General features: G+C 40.9%; 1 protein-coding gene across 1 annotated transcript; it reads right to left on the reverse strand.

Annotated features, from left to right (window-relative positions):
* Window positions 1-390: 390 nt before the first annotated feature.
* Window positions 391-4,700, reverse strand: LOC137637073 (uncharacterized). Its single transcript, XM_068369374.1, has 2 exons — window positions 3,426-4,700; window positions 391-2,487 (listed from the first exon to the last, which is right to left on the reverse strand). The coding sequence occupies exons 1-2, from the start codon at window positions 4,698-4,700 to the stop codon at window positions 391-393; spliced, it is 3,372 nt and encodes a 1,123-aa protein (XP_068225475.1).
* Between the last annotated feature and the right edge of the window lie 14,828 nt (window positions 4,701-19,528).

Here is a 19,528-nt window from a genome sequence, read left to right on the forward strand (position 1 = left end):
GAGGGATAGGATCAGGATCAGGATTGGGATAGGGAAGTGGGGAATAGGGGATAAGGATAAGGAAGAGTACCCCTGGATACAATCCAGTTTATAGCCCGAAGGCAGGTACTCGGGAGGGGTAGGAGGAAGAAAAAGTGAGAAAAAGAAGTATAGGAGGAGAGGAAAAGAGAGGGGCAGACCCTCTTGCAATGTTAGGTAATAAGGTAGAGTGGATAGAGGAGGAAAGGAAAGGTTTTTTGGTTCACGCATCTAGCCCTGTTGCAATAATGATGTTAAATTTTAGATTACCCCCTTTGCAGGTTGAATTGTTATGATGGCGGATTATGGGTTATGAATGTGAAATTAGTGAATTAAATTGACTTATTGATTAATGATGGTTAAGGATTTGAATTAACCGGTGGAGATATATCTCGGCCGGGGTGGGTCACAATTGATTTTGGGATCTAGTCTCCCCCACCAGTTGTGATCCCGAGTATGTCCGTTGGAAAGAGTCCTTGTAATTGCGTATAGGTCGTCATCGTCAATGGCTAGTTTGTCCCAGGTTTTTTGGCTAAGCCTGTGAAACCTGACATTGAGGGGTTCCAACTTGGAAAGTTGATGGAGATCAAGTATTTTGTTAAAATAGGGAGGCACCTCCTTAAAGGCTCGCCTCAGAGCTTTGTTTTGAACGGCTTGCATTTTACTCATTGAAGTCTTACTGATATTGCTGAATATTACGGTAGGGTATTCTAGTTGTGGTCTCACTAGGGATTTATAGAGCCTCAGTTGTGTTTTAGTGGATAACCCCTTGAATCTTTTTAGCCTATTGTCAGTCGCTTTGGAAATGTTAATTCTTGCTTTAATATGGGAAAGCAAGCCAGACCGTTTGAATGTACACCCAAGTATTCTTGCATTATTTGTATATGGGATACGAATGTTACCTATGATTATAGGAGGAGGATTGTTGACTGTTATTGATAATAATTGGAATTTGTTAGTATTTGTAGTTATTTTCCATTTCCTTTCGTAATTATTGATTTTTGTTAATTCACGGACTGTCTTTCTCTGTAATCTTAATTTATTTTTATTAGGATAGGTTATCACTTGGGTGTGATCATCGGCAAATATGATCTGAAGACAGCCTTCTGCAGGTGGAGGAGTTTCCTTAATATAGAAGTTATATAGAGTAGGGGAGAGAACACTACCCTGAGGAACACCTGAGAGCAGTTGGAACTCTGGCCCTACATAATCTTTAATTTTGATCATGGCAACCCGGTCATCTAAAAAGTTGCACAGCAGTCTGGTTAAAATATCTGGCAATTGTGCTTCTAAAAGTTTGTATTTTAAGCCCTCATGCCAGACCTTGTCAAAGGCTCTGCTTACATCTCGTGAAATTAAGTTACATCCACACCCTGAACTTTTCTTAACAGCTATGAATTCGTACAACCTGGCTAATGCTAGTTGGGTCCCCTTGCCATGAGTAAACCCATACTGATTCTTGTTTACAAGTAAATTATCATCCAAGAACTCCTCGAACCTTACTTTTATTATCTTTTCGAATATTTTCCCCGGGGTCTCTAGGAGGGATATTGGTCTATAATTCGAAACTGAGGTTAGGTCTTTACCCTTTTTCCCTATAAAGGGAAGTACAGCTCTCTTGAAAAAGTTTGGCCAGTAGCCCATGCTTAGGGACTCATTTAAGATATGACAAAGAAAGGAGAGCATTGAATTGGGAAGATTTTTTAGTATAGTTTTATTGACTTTTGATTGGCCAGGAGCTTTGTTTTGAAACTGATTAATGATATTAATAATATCCTGGAGTTGGATAGGTTTCAAGAAGGAGTCGTCCTCGTCAAGCCTCCCAAGATCTTCCAAATCGTGAGGGATTATGCGATCAGCATGATCATGGATTGCCGCCATGACATGCTGCTCGTGTAGCTGATCAAATCTGCGATTTTCTACTGGGTCAATCCTAAAGATGTTTGACCAGAAATCCCTGAAAACGATCTCTTGATCCCGAGGAGTATAGACCTTCTCATTGTTGTTGTTGATGTAGGCTGCGGGATCTGAGGGCGAACCTAAAAGATTCCCAACCATTCTCCAGAATTTACCTGGGTCTTTGTAGGAGATCTCACACTTGTTCAAGAGAGTGTCCCAGTTTGAATTAATAAGTTCTACAGATTCGATTTTGATTCGTTCTTGGATGTCATGGATATATTCTAAGATATGTTTTGATGGGCCCTGAATATTAATTTGATCTATGGCCTGTTTGTACCGGAATTGTAGCAGTTTGAGGTCAGTTTCCTTGGTGTAGGGTAGGATTCTATGGGTTTTGATGGGGATATACTGCTCTGAGGCTTCCTTTATCAACCTATACCAGAAAGCTAGTTTGTCATCAATATAGGTTTTATCTTTCAGGACATTGTTCGGTTCGTCATAGTTCGAGAGAGAGTCATCGAGTGAGTCTTTGAAACGTTCCCAGTCAGCATTATTGATGTCAAGTGTGAACTAGTGGGTACCAAAATGGGTCTCACAGTAAGTTTTAAAACTAAGGGAGTATGGTCGAAAGTGGTTAGAGGGCCTTGAGTGAGTGAATAATTAAAAATGTGCAGTCTATTAGAAAGGAGAATGTCTGGCTTGCCCGAGTTTCTCCTGTGAAAGTATGTGTCAAAATCTGGTCCTAGGAATCTCATAAGGTTCCTATTCAATAGGACGTTTATAAGATTCCCTACTGGGTTAGTACTGTTGTGGCCAAGGGCCGGGTGAGATGCGTTGAGATCAGCCAGCAGGTAGACTGGGATATTGCGTCTCATCAATGAGAGTATATCCTGTTGTGGGAAAATTGGGTTTCTGGGGGGTAGGTAGGTGGTTGCCACTACCACCGGTCCACGTACCGTTTGCAGTTCAACTGCTAAAAGGTCATGGTTGAAACTGTCTATTAACTTGACTGTAATATCCCGTCTGACCGCTATAGCTATCCCAGCGCTCTGTTCTCCAGAGATATTGCTTTGGAAAACATTATAGTTCCAGATTTTGATGCGAGAGGAATTCGGGATGCCTGTGGAATTGAGAAGGATGAGATGTGGGGAGAGAGAGGAATAAACATTAATAAGTTCCCTGCTACGAAGGAAAGTCCACTTCAAGACATTGTGTTGGAGTACTATGAGTGTGTCCATTAGGGTAACCGTCTTTTACTTATGTCGTAGAAACCGGAGTCCAACCTCCTGAATCTGTCGCTGTTCAACCTAGTGAGTTTTGAGACATACTTATCCAGTTGTATTGATCCACTGTTTATTAGTCCAATTACTATGTTGTTATCTAATTTTTGTGTATAGATATTTGAGGGTCTGTGATTCGAAGATCATTTTCTTTAAGGATTCATGGGTAGCTGATGTGGGGGTTGTGGTGTTGATCTGTGAATATAGCCTGAAACCAATTTTAGTTACCTTAGTTTGATTAATGGGGGGGAGGGGAGGGAGGGCGGTGGCTCCTTGTGATTCTTTGACATGAACTTGAACAACTGCTGAGGTGGAGGGTAGGGGCTGCTTTTTAGCTGGATTGATGAGTGCTGAGATGTCAGTATCAGAGTCACTGAGAACTCTTTTTCTGCTGAGATCCTCTGTCTCCATGTCATCGGTATTAGTGAGAGTCTGTGGGTGGTCAGAGTCAGTCTGGGGTCCTGGTTGAGCCTGGGGGGGAGTGGAGTCAGTCTGGGGTCCTGATCTTAAGAGGTTCGAGACTTTGCTAGCCAATTTAATGGCCTCGGTGGGGATCTTGACTAGTGGCAGGCCATTAGCTTTGTAAAAAGCATCTACCATAGACTGGTAGGTGCCAGGTTCAACAGCCTCACTGAGATTGGCCATTATTATGGCTGTGTTCATAACTGTAATTTGCTGTAGTGATAGGGAGTTCTGTACTGGGAGGGCAGAGTTAGCTGTAGAGTTATTTGCCTTAGGGGCTGTGGCCTGGGCGAAGGATATGGTTGGAGTCGTCAGAGAGTGTTGAGTCCTTAAGATTTTGGCTTGTTCCTTAACCATAGTCTTTCTGGTAGGGCATCTTGCAGCCATTGTTGGGTGGTCACCACTGCAAGTAATGCACTTATGGTTGCTACCATTAGGGCACTCCGTCCAGCAGTGATCCACAGAGGCGCAGACTGAGCAAATCTTGTAAGTATCTGGCTTAGGGCAATCTTTCTTGACATGGTCGTACTTATAGCATCTCATACACTGGGGTAAAGTAACGTGAACTTCCTGCCTCAAGAATTTGGGGGGAAAGGACTGTCCGGAAATGAGAAGACCCTTAACCAGGCAGTCTCTCACCATCTGTACAGTATCCAGTTTAATCTTGAAAGTGGAGTGGGTGTTAGGCAATTTGATCACTTCAGAGACTTTTACATTATTCCGTGTTTCGATGTCATGCTTAAGGTCGTCAGCAGATTGGGTGTAAATAGGGGCGTCGGCCTGAGTGACCACTAGGGTTCTCTGTGCATTCAGGTGAGGGGGGTCGAGAATTTCAAAGTTCCTGCGCAGGAAAATTTCCTTTACTTTAGGGTTGATCAGTTTTTCAATATTAGGTTCGTCAGCAACAGCATAGAAACATTTGTTAGATGTTTCTAATTTATGAATATAGAGGGAATTTTCCTGCAACAAACGCCATATTTCCAGGCGGCGGGACTCGCTGTCAGTGCCCTGACTAGTGTCCTTTATCTTCACTTTACCCATCGTGAAGATATGAGAGATAAGACATTAATTACCTACATTGAAAATGAAAATGAAAACAAAAATTTTTAACTCTTAAAACCTTGAGTATTCTTATGGGGAAAATTAATGAAAATAAACTACGGGTTTTCACGTAACTTTTCGGGACTCGATATTTTAACTTTAAATAGTATTGCAATGACTTGAGGTGAAATTTAATAACATGAGCGGATGCACAACATATAAGTCCTTAAGGGAACTACACAAAAGATCAAGTTTATATTGAATTAAGGGCGCGAGAACCAAAAAACTAATGAATAATAAGAAAGAACAGGTATTATCAACACTTTATATAAGGCAGTGCTTTATTCCTATTTCCCTATCCTATGTAGGCACTACTGAAGAAGTATGAGCCTAAACGTTGCAGCAATACCCAGTGCCCCCAGAGAGTTTTAAGACCACAACGGCAACTCCGGGGGTAAAGGGCTACTGATGGTTAGTGGTAGAATTGCAAGAGAGAGAGATACAGTTCAGGTAAGAGGTGGTTTAGATCAGGTAGGGGGCGGGTAAGGATGAGGATATATGGTTTTGGGATGCGTGGCCGATTGACACAACTTCAGACAACGTCAGATCCGTGCTGTATCTTTGCTGCTATGAAGGCTGCTGGGAGAGAGCTGGGAGACGTCTGATCGGGTTGGTGTCCAGTGAGCGAATGATGATGTGAGGGATAGGATAGGGTACGGGGAGGATACTGTTATGCTGGTTGTCAATAGGCGATATATGTACAAATCCAACTATTAAAATTATAGAAAGGAAATCGCCGTTGAAATTGAGAAAATGATTAAGTTATAAACAGAATAATATTTACGTTATATTTCGGGAAAGAAAAGAAAGAGAGAGAGAGAGAGAGAGAGAGAGAGAGAGAGAGAGAGAGAGAGAGAGAGAGAGAGAGAGAGAGAGAGAGAGAGAGAGAGAGAGGGGGGGGGGGATTTTAAGAATAAAACTAAGTACGAATGAAGTAGAATTGAGGGAGCTGAGAAACTTGTGCTACAAGGTTTTGCAGGCGGCCGCCTAAACAGGTTTTGAGGCGACGAAGGGTGGGTGGAGGGGGAGGGGGAGGGAGAGGGTGAGACCACGAAGGGTGGATGGAGGGGGGAGGGAGAGGGTGAGGCGGGGAGTTTTGTAACTCCGTGAATAGTTTCTTGGCGAGAAGCCAAGAGTGGGAGGAGGGGAGGATGTAGCCGAATGACATTACGTCATCAGTGGGGGGTAGGGTTTAGAGGGATGGGGGGAGGATGTAGGAGGGGGATAGGGGAAGGGGATAGAGGACGAACACAACACACAAGCAATGAGTTTTCGTTTCGCTTGTCATCTGCATAGATTCTGTATAGACTTATATACCAATAACTTTTATTGATATACTTGTCATCACAAAAGGAATACAGTGGGATAGCGAAAAGAAAAGGGTTTTAGGATAGAGAGGAAAGGATTTATACATAAACAACAAAACAGAAATTATTAAAAGATATCGAGTGAAAGACTTTTTAAAATCATTCGCTCGATATAAGTTGCACTTACTTGATCTCTGGGTTTGCGTTTATAGGATAAGGGCACTGTGTGGATAGGTTGGGTTAAGGATAGGAAGGTTTTTTATGTGTAATAGTAAGCAGGATCTAGAAAATGCGATCCCATAATTGCTTGACTTTGCGCTTTCCCTGTAGACTGTAGAAGAGTAATTGTTCTTTTGGTAGGAAAGGGATCTGTATTGGATGGGATTAATATCCCTGAAGGATAGGGGATAGGTTCTGAAAATAGGAATATTAGGCTTACACTGGTATAAGATTTGTTTAATAAGGGCTAAGGCGGCACCCTAGTGGATAGTTGGAAAGGATAGGAAGGTTTGCGTGTGCAATAAACGGGAAAAAAAGAAAGGAGAAGGAAAAAACAAGAGCTGTTTCCTTATAAGGAATACGGCCAAGGAATAACCATTCTTCAATCAATTATTCCTGCTTTGCACTTTTGTGAATTTTCAATATATTTGTTTTGGAGGGGGAAGGATCTGTAGGAATTCTTGGATAGGGGATAGGAGATAGGAATGTTACACTTCCTATGATATCAGGGTTTGTTTTTAGTTTTTAGAACGGCTTAGGTGGCACCCGATTTTGGATAATTAGGTAAGGTTGGGAAGGATATTTGTGTGCAGTGAGCAGAGGGATCAAGAAGATGAGATCCTACATGTAAAGCGTTTGCTTACTTGACATGATTCTGTGACTTTGCACGTTTTTAGACTGTTGGTGTACCTGTTTTTAGGAGGGGAAGGGCCTGTAGGATTACTATCCATATTGGATAGGGGTTAGGTTTTGTAAAACAGTAATTTGTATTGATTCTGACAGTGAGTGATGAGTTCCCAGACTATGAATGATTTTGGATTTGTGGATGTGATATTTGGAGGGATTTTGGTTTTGTTTTTTAATTTTTTAACATTGTTATTTATTGATTAAAAACTGTTTTGTGCACAGGAAAGGAAAAAGGATAGGCTTAGGATGAGTTGGGTAGGCTTAATGAGCATGAGTGTATGAGCGAGTAAGTGAAATTCCAGTTGTAAACCCCTTAGATTTAAATAGGCCTAGGTTAGTGTTTATGTTTAACTTTTTATTAGGCCTATGTTGCGACTTGGTTAATTATTAATGGCAAAACAATTATTTATTTTAAAGGAATAGGGTTTTAGCTAAATTTTAAGTGTTATTACATTAATATATTTTATCTGGGAGGAGGATAAGAGCAAAGGAATCCCGAGAGTGTATGTGTATTTTCTAATATGTGTTTAGTGACTTGTTCAGCTGTGTAAGGAGGGGGTAATGTGATGGATTGACGGAGGGGTGAGGTTTCTCTGCAAAAAAGAAGGTAATGAGACAAAGGTTCAGCTCCTGTGGGTAGATTACAATAATTACAGGGACGATCTTGGATGTCGATGATTTCCCAGCAGCAGCGGTAACCAAGCCTTAATCTGTGGATGATGACAGAGATTCCTCTTTTTGCAGATTTAGTTAGATCATGGGGGGATAAATGAGTGACTTCAGTGTACCACGCAGCAGAAAGAGAACCTTCTTGTAGTGTTTGTTGAATGAGACATTTTTTCTGGAAGTGACAATAGTCTGATATTTTCTTTTTAATTTGTTTGAGAGTAGGCTGGAACGTTGTGCTTATTGTGGTACACCTTAGAGCACTTTTAGCAAGTCTGTCTGCCTCATCGTTTCCACGAATACCTATGTTACTGGGGATCCAATTAAGGGTAATTTCTCTGTTCCTCTGGGCATGGGTAGCAGCAACAGCTTTGATACTGGAGTTAAGGATTACGTTATCTTTATTTTTACGGTTTAAAATTGTTTGAATTGCACCTCTAGAATCGGTGTGTACTGTAGTATTACCAAATTTATAAAGAGAGTCTTCCAGGGCTTTTGCGATAGCAAAGAGCTCAGCCTGAAGTATAGAGGCAGTATCAGAGAGTCTCCAGCTACCAGTAAAAGTGCTGGAATACACGGCTGAACCAGCTGCAGGTATATTCCTGTCTACAGATCCATCAGTGTAATAAACATTTGTAATGCTAGTACTATTAATTGATTCTAAAGCGGCATCTCTCATAATTTGAGGGGAGCATAAGGCTTTAAAGGCTGGAAGGACAGTGAAGCTGGCCTTTATTGGTTCGGGAATCCAGGGAGCTGGAGGGGTGTAATGATGATTAAATCTATCATGTTTAATGTCCGAAATTGTCTTCTGAATATTTAAATTTCTAGTTATTTTAATAAGACTTCCAATATAATGATTAGGGGGTTCACGGTCTTCATGCAAATTTAAAAGCGTTTTAATTTTAGTTTTAAGAGGGGAATGCCTGTTGGTTTTAAGAGTTTTTGTTATTATACAAACAATACGGATATTGATTCTATCAGCAAGAGATAATAAGTTGGTTTCTTGCCTAAGAAGATGAAGTCTAGTCCACATGGGGGCACCTGTAATCAAACGCATGGCATTATTTTGAATCACTTCAAGTGATGAAAGAAGGAAGTGAAGTGAGAACTGGGGCGGCATATTCAACCAATGATAGTACAGCTTGCACATAGAATCTTTTCAATAAATGGTAAGAGGCTCCTTTAGCTAAAGATGTGATTCTTTTCATAGCAGAATATTGAGTATTTACCTTTGGTCTAAGTAATTTAACTTGATTATGGGGTTGCAAATGACAGTTAATATTGACACCTAAGTAAATGAAATTTGGGACCCACTCTATGGGGTTGTTATCCAAATAAAGAGGGAAGGGAGGGACATTGTATTTAATGGCCATTGCCTTAGTTTTGTGGGAGTTGATTTTTAAACCTAATTCTTTACATTCATGAGAAATGGCATTAAGAGCTCTTTGCATTTTTCGAAGTTTATCAGGGACACGAGATGGACATACTATGCAGATATCATCTGCATAGATGAACATCTCAATTCCCCATGGAAGTTCAATTACCAAGAGATTCTCAATGAGTACATTAAATAGGAAAGGGCTGAGGATTCCCCCCTGTGGAGTACCATTTTCCAGAGGGAGGAAAGGAGATGTAGCGCCTTGAAAAGTGACCCTTGCTTCCCTGTCTTGAGTGTACTTGTGAACCCAGGACAACAGATGACCTCTAACTCTTTTGCGAACAAGAGAGAAGAGGATAGCAGGTGCACTTGCAAGCTCAAAAGCCTTCTCAAGATCAAGGAAGACTATCAGGGCTTTGGAATCGTTGATGGTGGCCATAAGGTCTGTAATGCATTCCTGAGTGCCAATACCCTCAGTGAAAGCATACAGCCTATGGTGTAGGTTTCCAACCTTCCATTTCAGTCGGTTCAGGACCATTCGTTCTGCAACTTTTTCAGTGCATGTGATAAGGGCTATGGCCCTGTAGGCATTTTCCTCTTTGGGTTTAGGGATAGGATGAGTGTCTTGTTGCCTCCAGAGGATGGGCCGCACTCTCTCAGTATGAGTTTTATTTATAAGAAGGAGATATTTTTCCTTGGCTGAATTACCCATGTGTCTAAGCATGCTATAAGTAATGAGGTCAGCGCCAGGTGCGCTATCATTGGTCTTAGAAAGTGCCTCATTAATTTCATGCATGGTATACAGATTGTCAGTGTCATCAGCCATGTTGCAAGCAGCGGTAACCATATTCATCCTGATCGGGTAAAGGACCCTTTGCCGCCGTTGTGACTCAAGAGAGAGGTTATCTGTCTTGGTACGGTTTGCAAACCCTTGTGCCAATTTGAGAGCTTCACAGGAGGATCTGGGTGAGAGACCCTTGATTTGGGTCTCTTACCGGACACTTTGTTGAACCAGTTCCAGATTTTCTTTAACGAGGTAAAAGCATTAACCTTGGTGCACCAGTCAAACCATTTTTCTTGTTTTACTTCCTCTGCAACCTGAGCAGAGTGTAAAACTACTCTAGTCAGGTTCAGATGAAGAGCATCGGTGTTGTTTCTTCTGAACAGTTTCCTGATGCGATTAAGTCGCTTATTCATGGCCTTGATCCTGGGGTTGTAGTACCAGGCATCTTTATGATCATTAGTATAGGTCTTTCTCTTAGGCATAGAGATAGCGGCTGCCATATTTAGTTGATCATTAAGAGTTTGTAGGATGATATCAGATGTCTCAGGAGGATCAACAGAATAGTTGTCAGCCCATGTTGTCATGTGCTGCTCAAAAATATCCCATTTTGCAAAGTCAGGGTTCCATCTCCTTGGGGGAGGAGGAGGGTGAGGCAACTTCTCTAACCATAAAGAGAAAATAATGCCATAATGATCGCTCGTTAAAAGAGGATGCAGGTCCCAAGAGGAGTTATTGCATAGGTTGCTAGAGACGAATGTAAGATCCAATCATCCCCCAGCAATATGTGTGGGTATATCAACATTGTTGAGAAGTTTCACCCCAGGAAAATCCTCAAGCAATGAATGAAGGTGGTTCCCAGTAGTATTAGTGGGGGATGTTAACTGAAGGAAAGGATGATGGGTGTTGAAATCTCCTGCAAATAAGGTATCCCGAGTCTCAGCAGCCGCAAAAACCAGATTGGCATCTATTACTTTTGCAGGACTTTTGTAAATGATGTGTATTGCAAGTGTAGTGTTTGATAGGGTAATCTGAATACTAAGTGATTCTGCATCGTGGCAATCTATATCATTAATTCTTTTGGAGGGGATTGTATTTTTGATTAGTGTAAGTAAGCCACGAGTAGTGTTTGTAAAGTCTTTTCTGTAAACAGTGTAATTAACAAATGAAAATTGAGTGTTTTCTTTAAGGAGTGTTTCCTGCAAGAGAATAACATCTGGTTTTTGTACAGCTACTTGAGACTGTAGAAGTGCAAAATTTGTCCTCAGACATTGAATGTTCCATTGTAACACATTGAGTCTATGGTTATTCTCTGGCAGAGGGAAGGAAGGTGGGCTCATATCACTGTCAAAGTCCGCGAAAATTACTGTTGTAATAAGGCCTGCGATAGTGCATCGCAAATATACCTTATGGCGGACACAAAGACGTCATCAAGGACTAGACCAGGAAAAATTTTTTGTATGCAGGTGACTATGGCTGGTTCCAAAACACTAGGTTGGAGGAGGAAGCTAAGGATAGGATGGGAAAATATAGGTGAGGAAGATGATTGGGGAGGATTTTTCTTAGGAAGGGTGGGATAATGGAGGCTGGAGGATGTGCTAGGGGCTGGAGGGATAGAGTCTTGAGGAGTTGAGTGTTGGGAGGTATAGGTTAATTCTGAGGGGGTTAAAGGATGTTGTTTGGGGGCAGGGTTAGGAAGAGATTGGGGGGGTGTGTTGTACCTGGGGGATCTTGGAGATCGGGGAGGTCTTTGGGGTTTTGGTTGGGGGGCTGGGTTTTCATAAAGGGAAGTGGGTTGTTGAGGGGAAGGAATGGTAGGTCTAGGTTTGGGAGGAGAGGTTTTAGGTCTGGTGGAGCTTGTTAAGGCAGCACCATAGGAAGGATATTGGTTTTGGGGCTTGGGTCTAGGATAGTAGGTTTGGGTGGGAGGTTGTTGGGGGGGAGGTTGTTGAGAAGGACCAGCCATTTGTTGATTCTGAAAAGTTTGGTTTTTTCGATGATAAATTCTTTTAAGTCTCAGGGCATCGATCATTCCATGTATGGTGAGATCGATGACAAGAGAAACATCTGGGCTCTGTTGGCTCTCCTGCCTCATACTTGTCTAGACAAATAGAGGTGTCGTGCCGTCTGGAACAGACACCACAAACAGGGTGGGAGGCCTTGCAATTTTCTTTATGATGACCATATCTCTGACATTTATGACATCTCAGGGGGGGGGAGGGGTATATTCCTCAACAGGGAATTTACCCCAGATTCCATGGTCCAATTTATTTGGAGGAGGTCCTTCGAAGGTACATTTGACTTTATTTGAGATGCCTCCATCCTTAGGGGAGCATCTCTCTGCTTTAACTATAGCCTTATGGGCCAACAGTCGTTCTACGTTATATTTGTGGGAATACCCACATACAATATAGATTCTCCTAAGTTTGGAGAGATCGAGTTTGATAAGGGAAGGCATTTTATTCAGGATATCAAAGGCTGACTGATCACGTGGAGAAAGGATCATATCCCCTTCTAAATTAGGTTTGACTGAAATGTTAATTCCTTTAAACTGGTTTTCAATATTTATCACACTGTCATAGGCACTGACTGTGTTAGTACTAACTACTTTGAATTTGGAAAAGTTAGTATCAGTAGGAGGGACAGGAACTGTAGCTTGCTTACCTTTCCTTTTGTTTCCAACCAGTATAAATGGATTATCTGTCTCTGAGTTGTCATTGACAGTCAAGTTGTTATTGGCATTGTCAGAGTCTATAGGTCTAGTAGGTCTAGGAGATCCAATGGGTGATTGAGGCCTTGAGTCAATCGTTTGTGAGGTTTCGTCATCAGAGGTGTTGAGATTCAACTTGAGGGCGATACTTTCGCTGCTAGAGGAAGTGTGATGGTGTTTCTTAGCAGCTTGAAGATCAAGAGGAGGGGAAGAGGGAGCATTTCTCTTCCTTTGGGAGGTGTCAATTTCCATGTCCTTTGGTATTGCATTTTGTTCGTCAACAGGGGTGGAGAAGGTACTGAGGAGTTCCTCCACCAAGGGGTCAATTAGGGGCCTATCATCTTCTGCTATTTGCAGCGTTGGAGGGGAAGAGGCATCCTCTTCATCTTCCATAGCGATCTCCGGAAAATGGTATGAAAACCCGTAGAGTTATTTTCATATATATCGATAATGAAAGTTGCTCTTTTTTATTTTTCGGTTTCTGCCGAGGCAACCAAGGAGCTCCGCGCTCTCACGTCTAGCTGCAACTGAGGTTGCAAAGAGACTGAGACTGACGCGCGCGTGTGTGTGTGTGTGTGTAGATTGCCTTACCATATGTAAGACACGGGCTCTTGCCGCTGGGCAGCCCGTAAGAGAATATAATTTTAATTAGACAATTTATACTTTAAAATTAGTTTTGGAATGGTATAGTTTAGTGTAATGTTTGATTTAATGGGGTCAATTAAGGGAGATAATCTTAGATTACAATTGTTGGATTTAGTTACTTTAAATTTAGATAGCCAAGGCTAGTGTGTGGAAGGCCAAAAAGTAGTGGCAGTTTCAAGTGATCTGTTTATTCTCATTCAGCAGCCTAGGTATGGTATTATTCCTAGGTGGGGCTAATGGCTATTCACCATACTTCCCACGGGCAGGAATTTGTATAGCAGATTCCTAGTCAATTGCCCGTATAACTAAATGAGGTACAGGTCCCTTTAGCTGCCACTAGGCAAAACAAAATAAAAAGGGTAGGGATGACAGGCCTGACAACGGTGAAAGGCTTGGGAAGGAGGCTCCTTTCTAGGTCCACGAAAGGAAAAATTGTGATAGACAAGTCTATCGAGTCAGAGAGAAAGTGTTATAGCAGAAAGTCCCATGGGAGTAGGAGATCATGGGAAGGAATGAATAGTTATTTAGTTAGAGGCAGAAACAAGGGCATAAAATATCCCTTACGAAAAGAAATTTGTGATAGATAAGTCTATCAAGTAAGAGAAAAAGTGATATAGCAGGGAGTCCCTTGATAGTAAGAGAAACAAGGGAAGGAATAAAAGTAATGTAGTTGAAGGCAGAAAAAAAGGGCGTAAACTATCCCGAAAAGGAAAGGGGTATAAGTTTATTTATATAGAAAAGTACTAGATAAAAGAAGGATCTAGTAATTATAATTCTCCGAATAGTAATGTAAAGTTGTTTAATCAATGATTTATGCAAGGGTACGAATAATTTATTGATACGTAAGTAAGAAGGGAGGTTTGACAGAGAGCGACCTACATATAGATGTGACTGTTGTAGTCAGTTTACCGTTATAGCACGAAAATAAATGAAAAACTAAGATTTTAGGCAAAACAAGAATAGAAAACACTACATTATCATAAGGATATAACTGAATGTTGTCATTATCTAATTATCTAAGCAATTCGAATGAATTATAAGAAGAAAAAAGAATATTTAAGATACGCAAATATAAAAGCCAGTAAAATTTTTCGCTAAATCTCGAGCGAGAAACCGTATGAGAGGGGGAGAATGGATGTCGGCTGGCGATATTTACAGAATATCAAGTGGCAATTTTTACGTTAATTTATTTATTGATTTTATATTAAGGCGATTTACATACATTAGTAAATGCAATAGTTTTAAAGAAGTATTTATCACTATATTACTGGGAATTGAGAATAAGAAAAGTGTAAAGATAGGTGGGAAAAGAGTTAATAGAGTATATTAAGTACGATGAATCGTAGACACGGGTGGGAGTGAGTGAGAGGCGAAGGTGTGGTGTGTCTGCTCAGACCGGTTATGCATGTCCGAGTTGAGTACGTAACCAAGGCAACGGAGGGTAGGTAAGGGGGGGAAGGGGTTAGGGTGACGGGGAACTACAGATCGGACTCCATCGAGACAAAACGAAAGAGTTACAACAATGAATGGATATACCAGACAGACATGACGTCACAGCGGATGGAGGAGGGGCTGGTTGAGGGGGTGGGGAGAGGAAGTAGGAGGGGGATAGGGGAGAGGATGGGGACGACACACACACGCAAGGCAAGGGTTTTCGTTCGCTTGTCATCTGCATGAATTCTATTAAAACTTATATATAAATAACTCGTATTTATATACTTATTTTAACAGAAGAAATACAGTGGGATAGCGAGACAAAACTGTTTTGAAAAGAGGATAGATAATTAACAATACAAAAACGAATAAAGGAATAATGAATATGTCAATGAAGACTTTCAGTCACTCAGTCAACACACACACCATTCCCAACAAACCAGAATTATATATTAGGATAAATGAATGGGAATGAAGGAATGGGGGAGGATTGTAGTATACTTTAGCAGGGAGCAAATGAAAGGAGATAGGAAAACTAAGAGCAGTTTCCTTATAAGGAATACTGCCAAGGAATAACCACCTTCCAGTCATGCATTCCTGCAACAAGTTGTATTAATATCGAGGGGGAGAGGGGTCCTATTCTGTGCCACGCTCGACCAGTTAGCACGAGAAAGGCCCCTCATTCCCTTACCAGTGTATCTGTTTAAGGGTAAATCTGTAGGATTTCATGGTTTTATATGAGAGTAAGGATAGAAGGATAGGTTGGGATAAGGATAAAAGGATATAGGAAGTTTCTGAGTGCAGTTTATAGGGAACGACCGAGAGGAGATAGGAAATCCAAGAGCAGATTCCTTATAGGAACACTGCCAAGGAATAGTCCCCAGCCAATCAACCATTCCTACTGTACCTTGCAATGTACTATATAAAAAGGGGGAGAGGGGCCCAGTTCTGTGCGACGCTCGGTCAGTTAGCACGAGAATAGGACACCCCATTCCCTTATTAGTGTACTTGTTTTTGGGGAAGGGATGTGTAGGAATACTACCCTTAAGGATAGAGGCAAGGATAGGAGCTATATGATTAATGAGTTTGCAGATTCCGACAGTGAACGAGTTACCAGACTATTAAATGAAAATGAGTTTGTGTTATATTGTATAATTACAGGATTTTGTATTATTGAATAGGATCTTTACACCACAGGGGGAAAGGAATTGGTTAGAGGTTTAACAGTGGATCTTTGTGTACAGTTTTGTATGTAATGAAAGGATAATTTTATATGTTAAATATGTTTTAGACTATTAGAAAGTGTGTTTATGTACGTTCATTTTTTATCTAGGGGGAGGATAAGAGCACAAAAACCCAGAAAGTGTTTGTATGTTTTCTAATATGTGTTTGGTTACTTGTACTTCTGTGTAAGGGGGAGGAAAGGTTATAGTCTGTCGGAGGGGGAAGGTATCTCTGCAATGGAGGAGGTAGTGTTCTAAGGGTTGATCTCCTGTGGGTAACTCACAATATGAACATGGCCTATCTTCAATATCAATTAATTGCCAGGTGCAGAGGTAACCCAGCCGTAACCTGAAAATAATAACTGTTAGTTTTCTGTTAAGAGATTTAGGAATATTATGTGGGAGGATATTAGTCACAGAAGTGTACCACATAGCAAAACATGAGCCCTCAAGCAAAATTTGACATTAAACTTTTTTTTTTTTTTTTTTTTTTTTTGTATGTGACAATAGTCATTCATTAATTTCTTAATATGTGAAAGTGAGGGTCTGCACGCTTTGTCTACAGTGGGACACCTCAAAGCACTATTTGCAAGGCGATCAGCTTCATCATTTCCTTGAACACCTACATGACTTGGGATCCAGTTGAGGGTAACTTTCCTGTTTCTCAAAGCATGGGCTGCAGCCATAGCCTTAATAGTGCTGATTAAATGAATATTCTCTGAGAAATTTCGCTTTGTGATGCTTTGTATGGCACCTCTGGAATCTATGAATAGTTGTATTACCATATTTATATAGGGAATTTTCCAAAGCCTTCGCAATGGCATAGAGTTCTGCCTGAAGAATAGATGCATGATCAGATAGCCTCCAGGCACATGAGAAAGATCTGGAAAAAACAGCTGATCCAGCAGCAGGTATATTAATGTCCACAGAACCATCAGTATAATAGACATTCGTGGAGCTGGTGCTATTAATTGAATCCTGGGCTGCAGTCTTTAACTGTTGAATAGAACATTGAGATTTAAATGCAGGGAGAACAGTGTAATTAATTTCAATTGGATCCTTGCTCCAAGGAGCAGGAGGGACATAGCTGGGATGAAATTTGTCATGCTTAACATTATTAATGGTTTGCTGTATATTTACATCTCTAATTAGTTTAACAAGACTGCCAATATAATTATTTGGGGGATCTAGGTTTTCATGCAAATTGATGAATCTGTTCAATCTTGTTTTGAGTGGGGAAGTTCTATTTACTTTAATAGTTTTAACTATGACACAACACATACGCATTTTTATTCTATCTGCAAGAGATAACAGGTTGGTTTCTTGCCTGAGGAGGTGAAGCCTTGTCCACATAGGGGAGCCAGTGATTAATCTCATGGCATTGTTTTGAATTACTTCAAGTGAAGTAAGAGATACTGCAGGAACTGAAGTGAGCACAGAAGAAGCGTACTCAACCTGTGATCTGACTGCTTGCACATAGAAAAGTCTCAATAAATGTGAAGTTGCTCCTTTATTTATATTCTTTTCATTGCATTATATCTATTATTGACCTTGTTTCTAAGCAGTTTAACCTGAACTAATGTTAACACCTAAATAGCATTATATCTATTATTGACCTTGTTTCTAAGCAGTTTAACCTGAACATGAGAAAGGAATTTATGGTCAATGTTAACACCTAAATAGCATTATATCTATTATTGACCTTGTTTCTAAGCAGTTTAACCTGAACATGAGAAAGGAACTTATGGTTAATATTAACCCCTAAATAAATAAAATTAGGAACCCATTCTATTGGGTTATTATTAATTAGTAAAGGGGGAGGAGGTTCAAAGTATTTTATTGCCATTGCCTTAGTTTTAAGTGGGTTTATTTTTAGACCTAATTCATTGCATTCATGAGCAATGGCATTTAGAGCTCTTTGCATTTTCTGAGACTGGTTTCGAACAGAATTGGGACAAACAATGCAGATGTCATCGCATATATAAATATTTCTATACCTCTGGGGAGCTCAATAAATAGGAGGTTTTCCATGAGAACATTAAATAGGAACGGACTCAGTATTCCACCCTGAGGGGTGCCATTTTCCAGGGGGAGAAAGGGAGAAGTTGCACCTTGGAAGAAGAGACTAGCTTCACGGCCTTTTGTGTACTCTTGAACCCAGGACAAAAGATGGCCTCTTACTCTCTTGCTGACAAGAGAGAAGAGAATTGCAGCTGCACTGGCAAGTTCAAAAGCCTTCTCAAGGTCCAAGAAGACAACAAGGGCTCTTTCTTCATTTATAGTAGCCATGAGATCAGTTATGCATTCATGAGTGCCTACTCCTCTGAATGCATATAATCTATGGTGTAGGTCTCCAACCTTCCACCTAAGTCGGTTAAGGACCATTCGTTCTGCAACCTTAGCTGTGCAAGTGATCAAAGCTATGGGCCTGTAGGCGTTTTCTTCTTTCGGTTTGGGAACAGGTTGTGTATCCTGCTGCCTCCAGAGCTGAGGTCTAACCCTTTCCACATGGGTTTTATTTATAAGTTTTAAATAAATTTCTTTAGCTGGGTTTCCTATGTGTTTTAACATGCTGTATGTAATATTATCAGCACCAGGTGCAGTGTCCTTATTCTTTGAAAGAGCGATATTAAGTTCATCCATGGTGTACAGGGCATCAGTATCATCAGGTATGTTGCAACCTGCAGTGACCATGGTCATCCTTATGGGGTATAGGACCTCTTGCCTTTGTCTGGCCTGTATTGAGAGGTTGTCAGATTTGGATGTTGGCAAAATTTTGTGCTATCCTAAGGGCTTCAGCAGGAGGGTCAGGGTGTGTGACCCTTGCTGTGTCTTTTTCCTGATACTTTATTGAACCAGGCCCAGATCTTTCGGATAGGAGTGAAACCGTTGACTTGTGAGCACCAGTCAAGCCATTTTTCTTTTTTAACCTCATTTGCCACCTCTGTAGCATGTCTAGCAACACTGATGAGGGTCTGGTATAGAGCTTCAGTGTTATTTCTTCTAAATAATTTTCTGATTCTATTTAGCCACTTGTTCATGGCCTTAATCCTAGGATTATAGTACCATGAGTCCTTATGATCTTTGACAAAGGACTTTTTCTTTGGCATAGAGGATGCTGCAGCTTCATTTAGTTGATTATTAAGGGAAAGAAGGATATTTTCAGCGTCCTCAGGAAGACTAACAGAATATCTTTCAGCCCATGATGTCATGTGCTGTTCAAAGAGATCCCAATGAGCAAAATCCGGATTCCATCTCCTAGGGGGAGGAGGAGGATCAGGCAATTTGTCTAATCTAAGAGAAGAGACAGTCCCATAGTGATCACTTGTTAATATAGGATGTAGGTCCCAAGAGGAACCATATGTAAGGTTTTGGGAAACGAATGTTAAATCCAAACGTCGTCCTGCAATATGTGTAGGGATATCAACATTGTTAAGGAGTTTCACCCCAGGAAAGTCCTCAAGTAGAGAATGCAGATGATCCCCAGTCGCATTAGTAAAGGAGGGTGACTTAAGGAAAGGATGGTGAGCATTAAAATCTCCTGATATAATGGTATCCTGCGTCTCAGCAGCCGCAAAGAGCAGATTGGCATCAAGTACACTTGCAGGAGGTCTGTATATGTTGTGTATTGTGAGTGTGGTGTTTAATAGTGTAATTTGTATACTAAGTGTGTTGGCATCATGGCAGTTTATGTCAGCAATTCTTTTAGAAGGGA

This window comes from Palaemon carinicauda, unplaced genomic scaffold (assembly GCF_036898095.1).
Source record: "Palaemon carinicauda isolate YSFRI2023 unplaced genomic scaffold, ASM3689809v2 scaffold518, whole genome shotgun sequence".
NCBI lineage: Eukaryota > Metazoa > Arthropoda > Malacostraca > Decapoda > Palaemonidae > Palaemon > Palaemon carinicauda.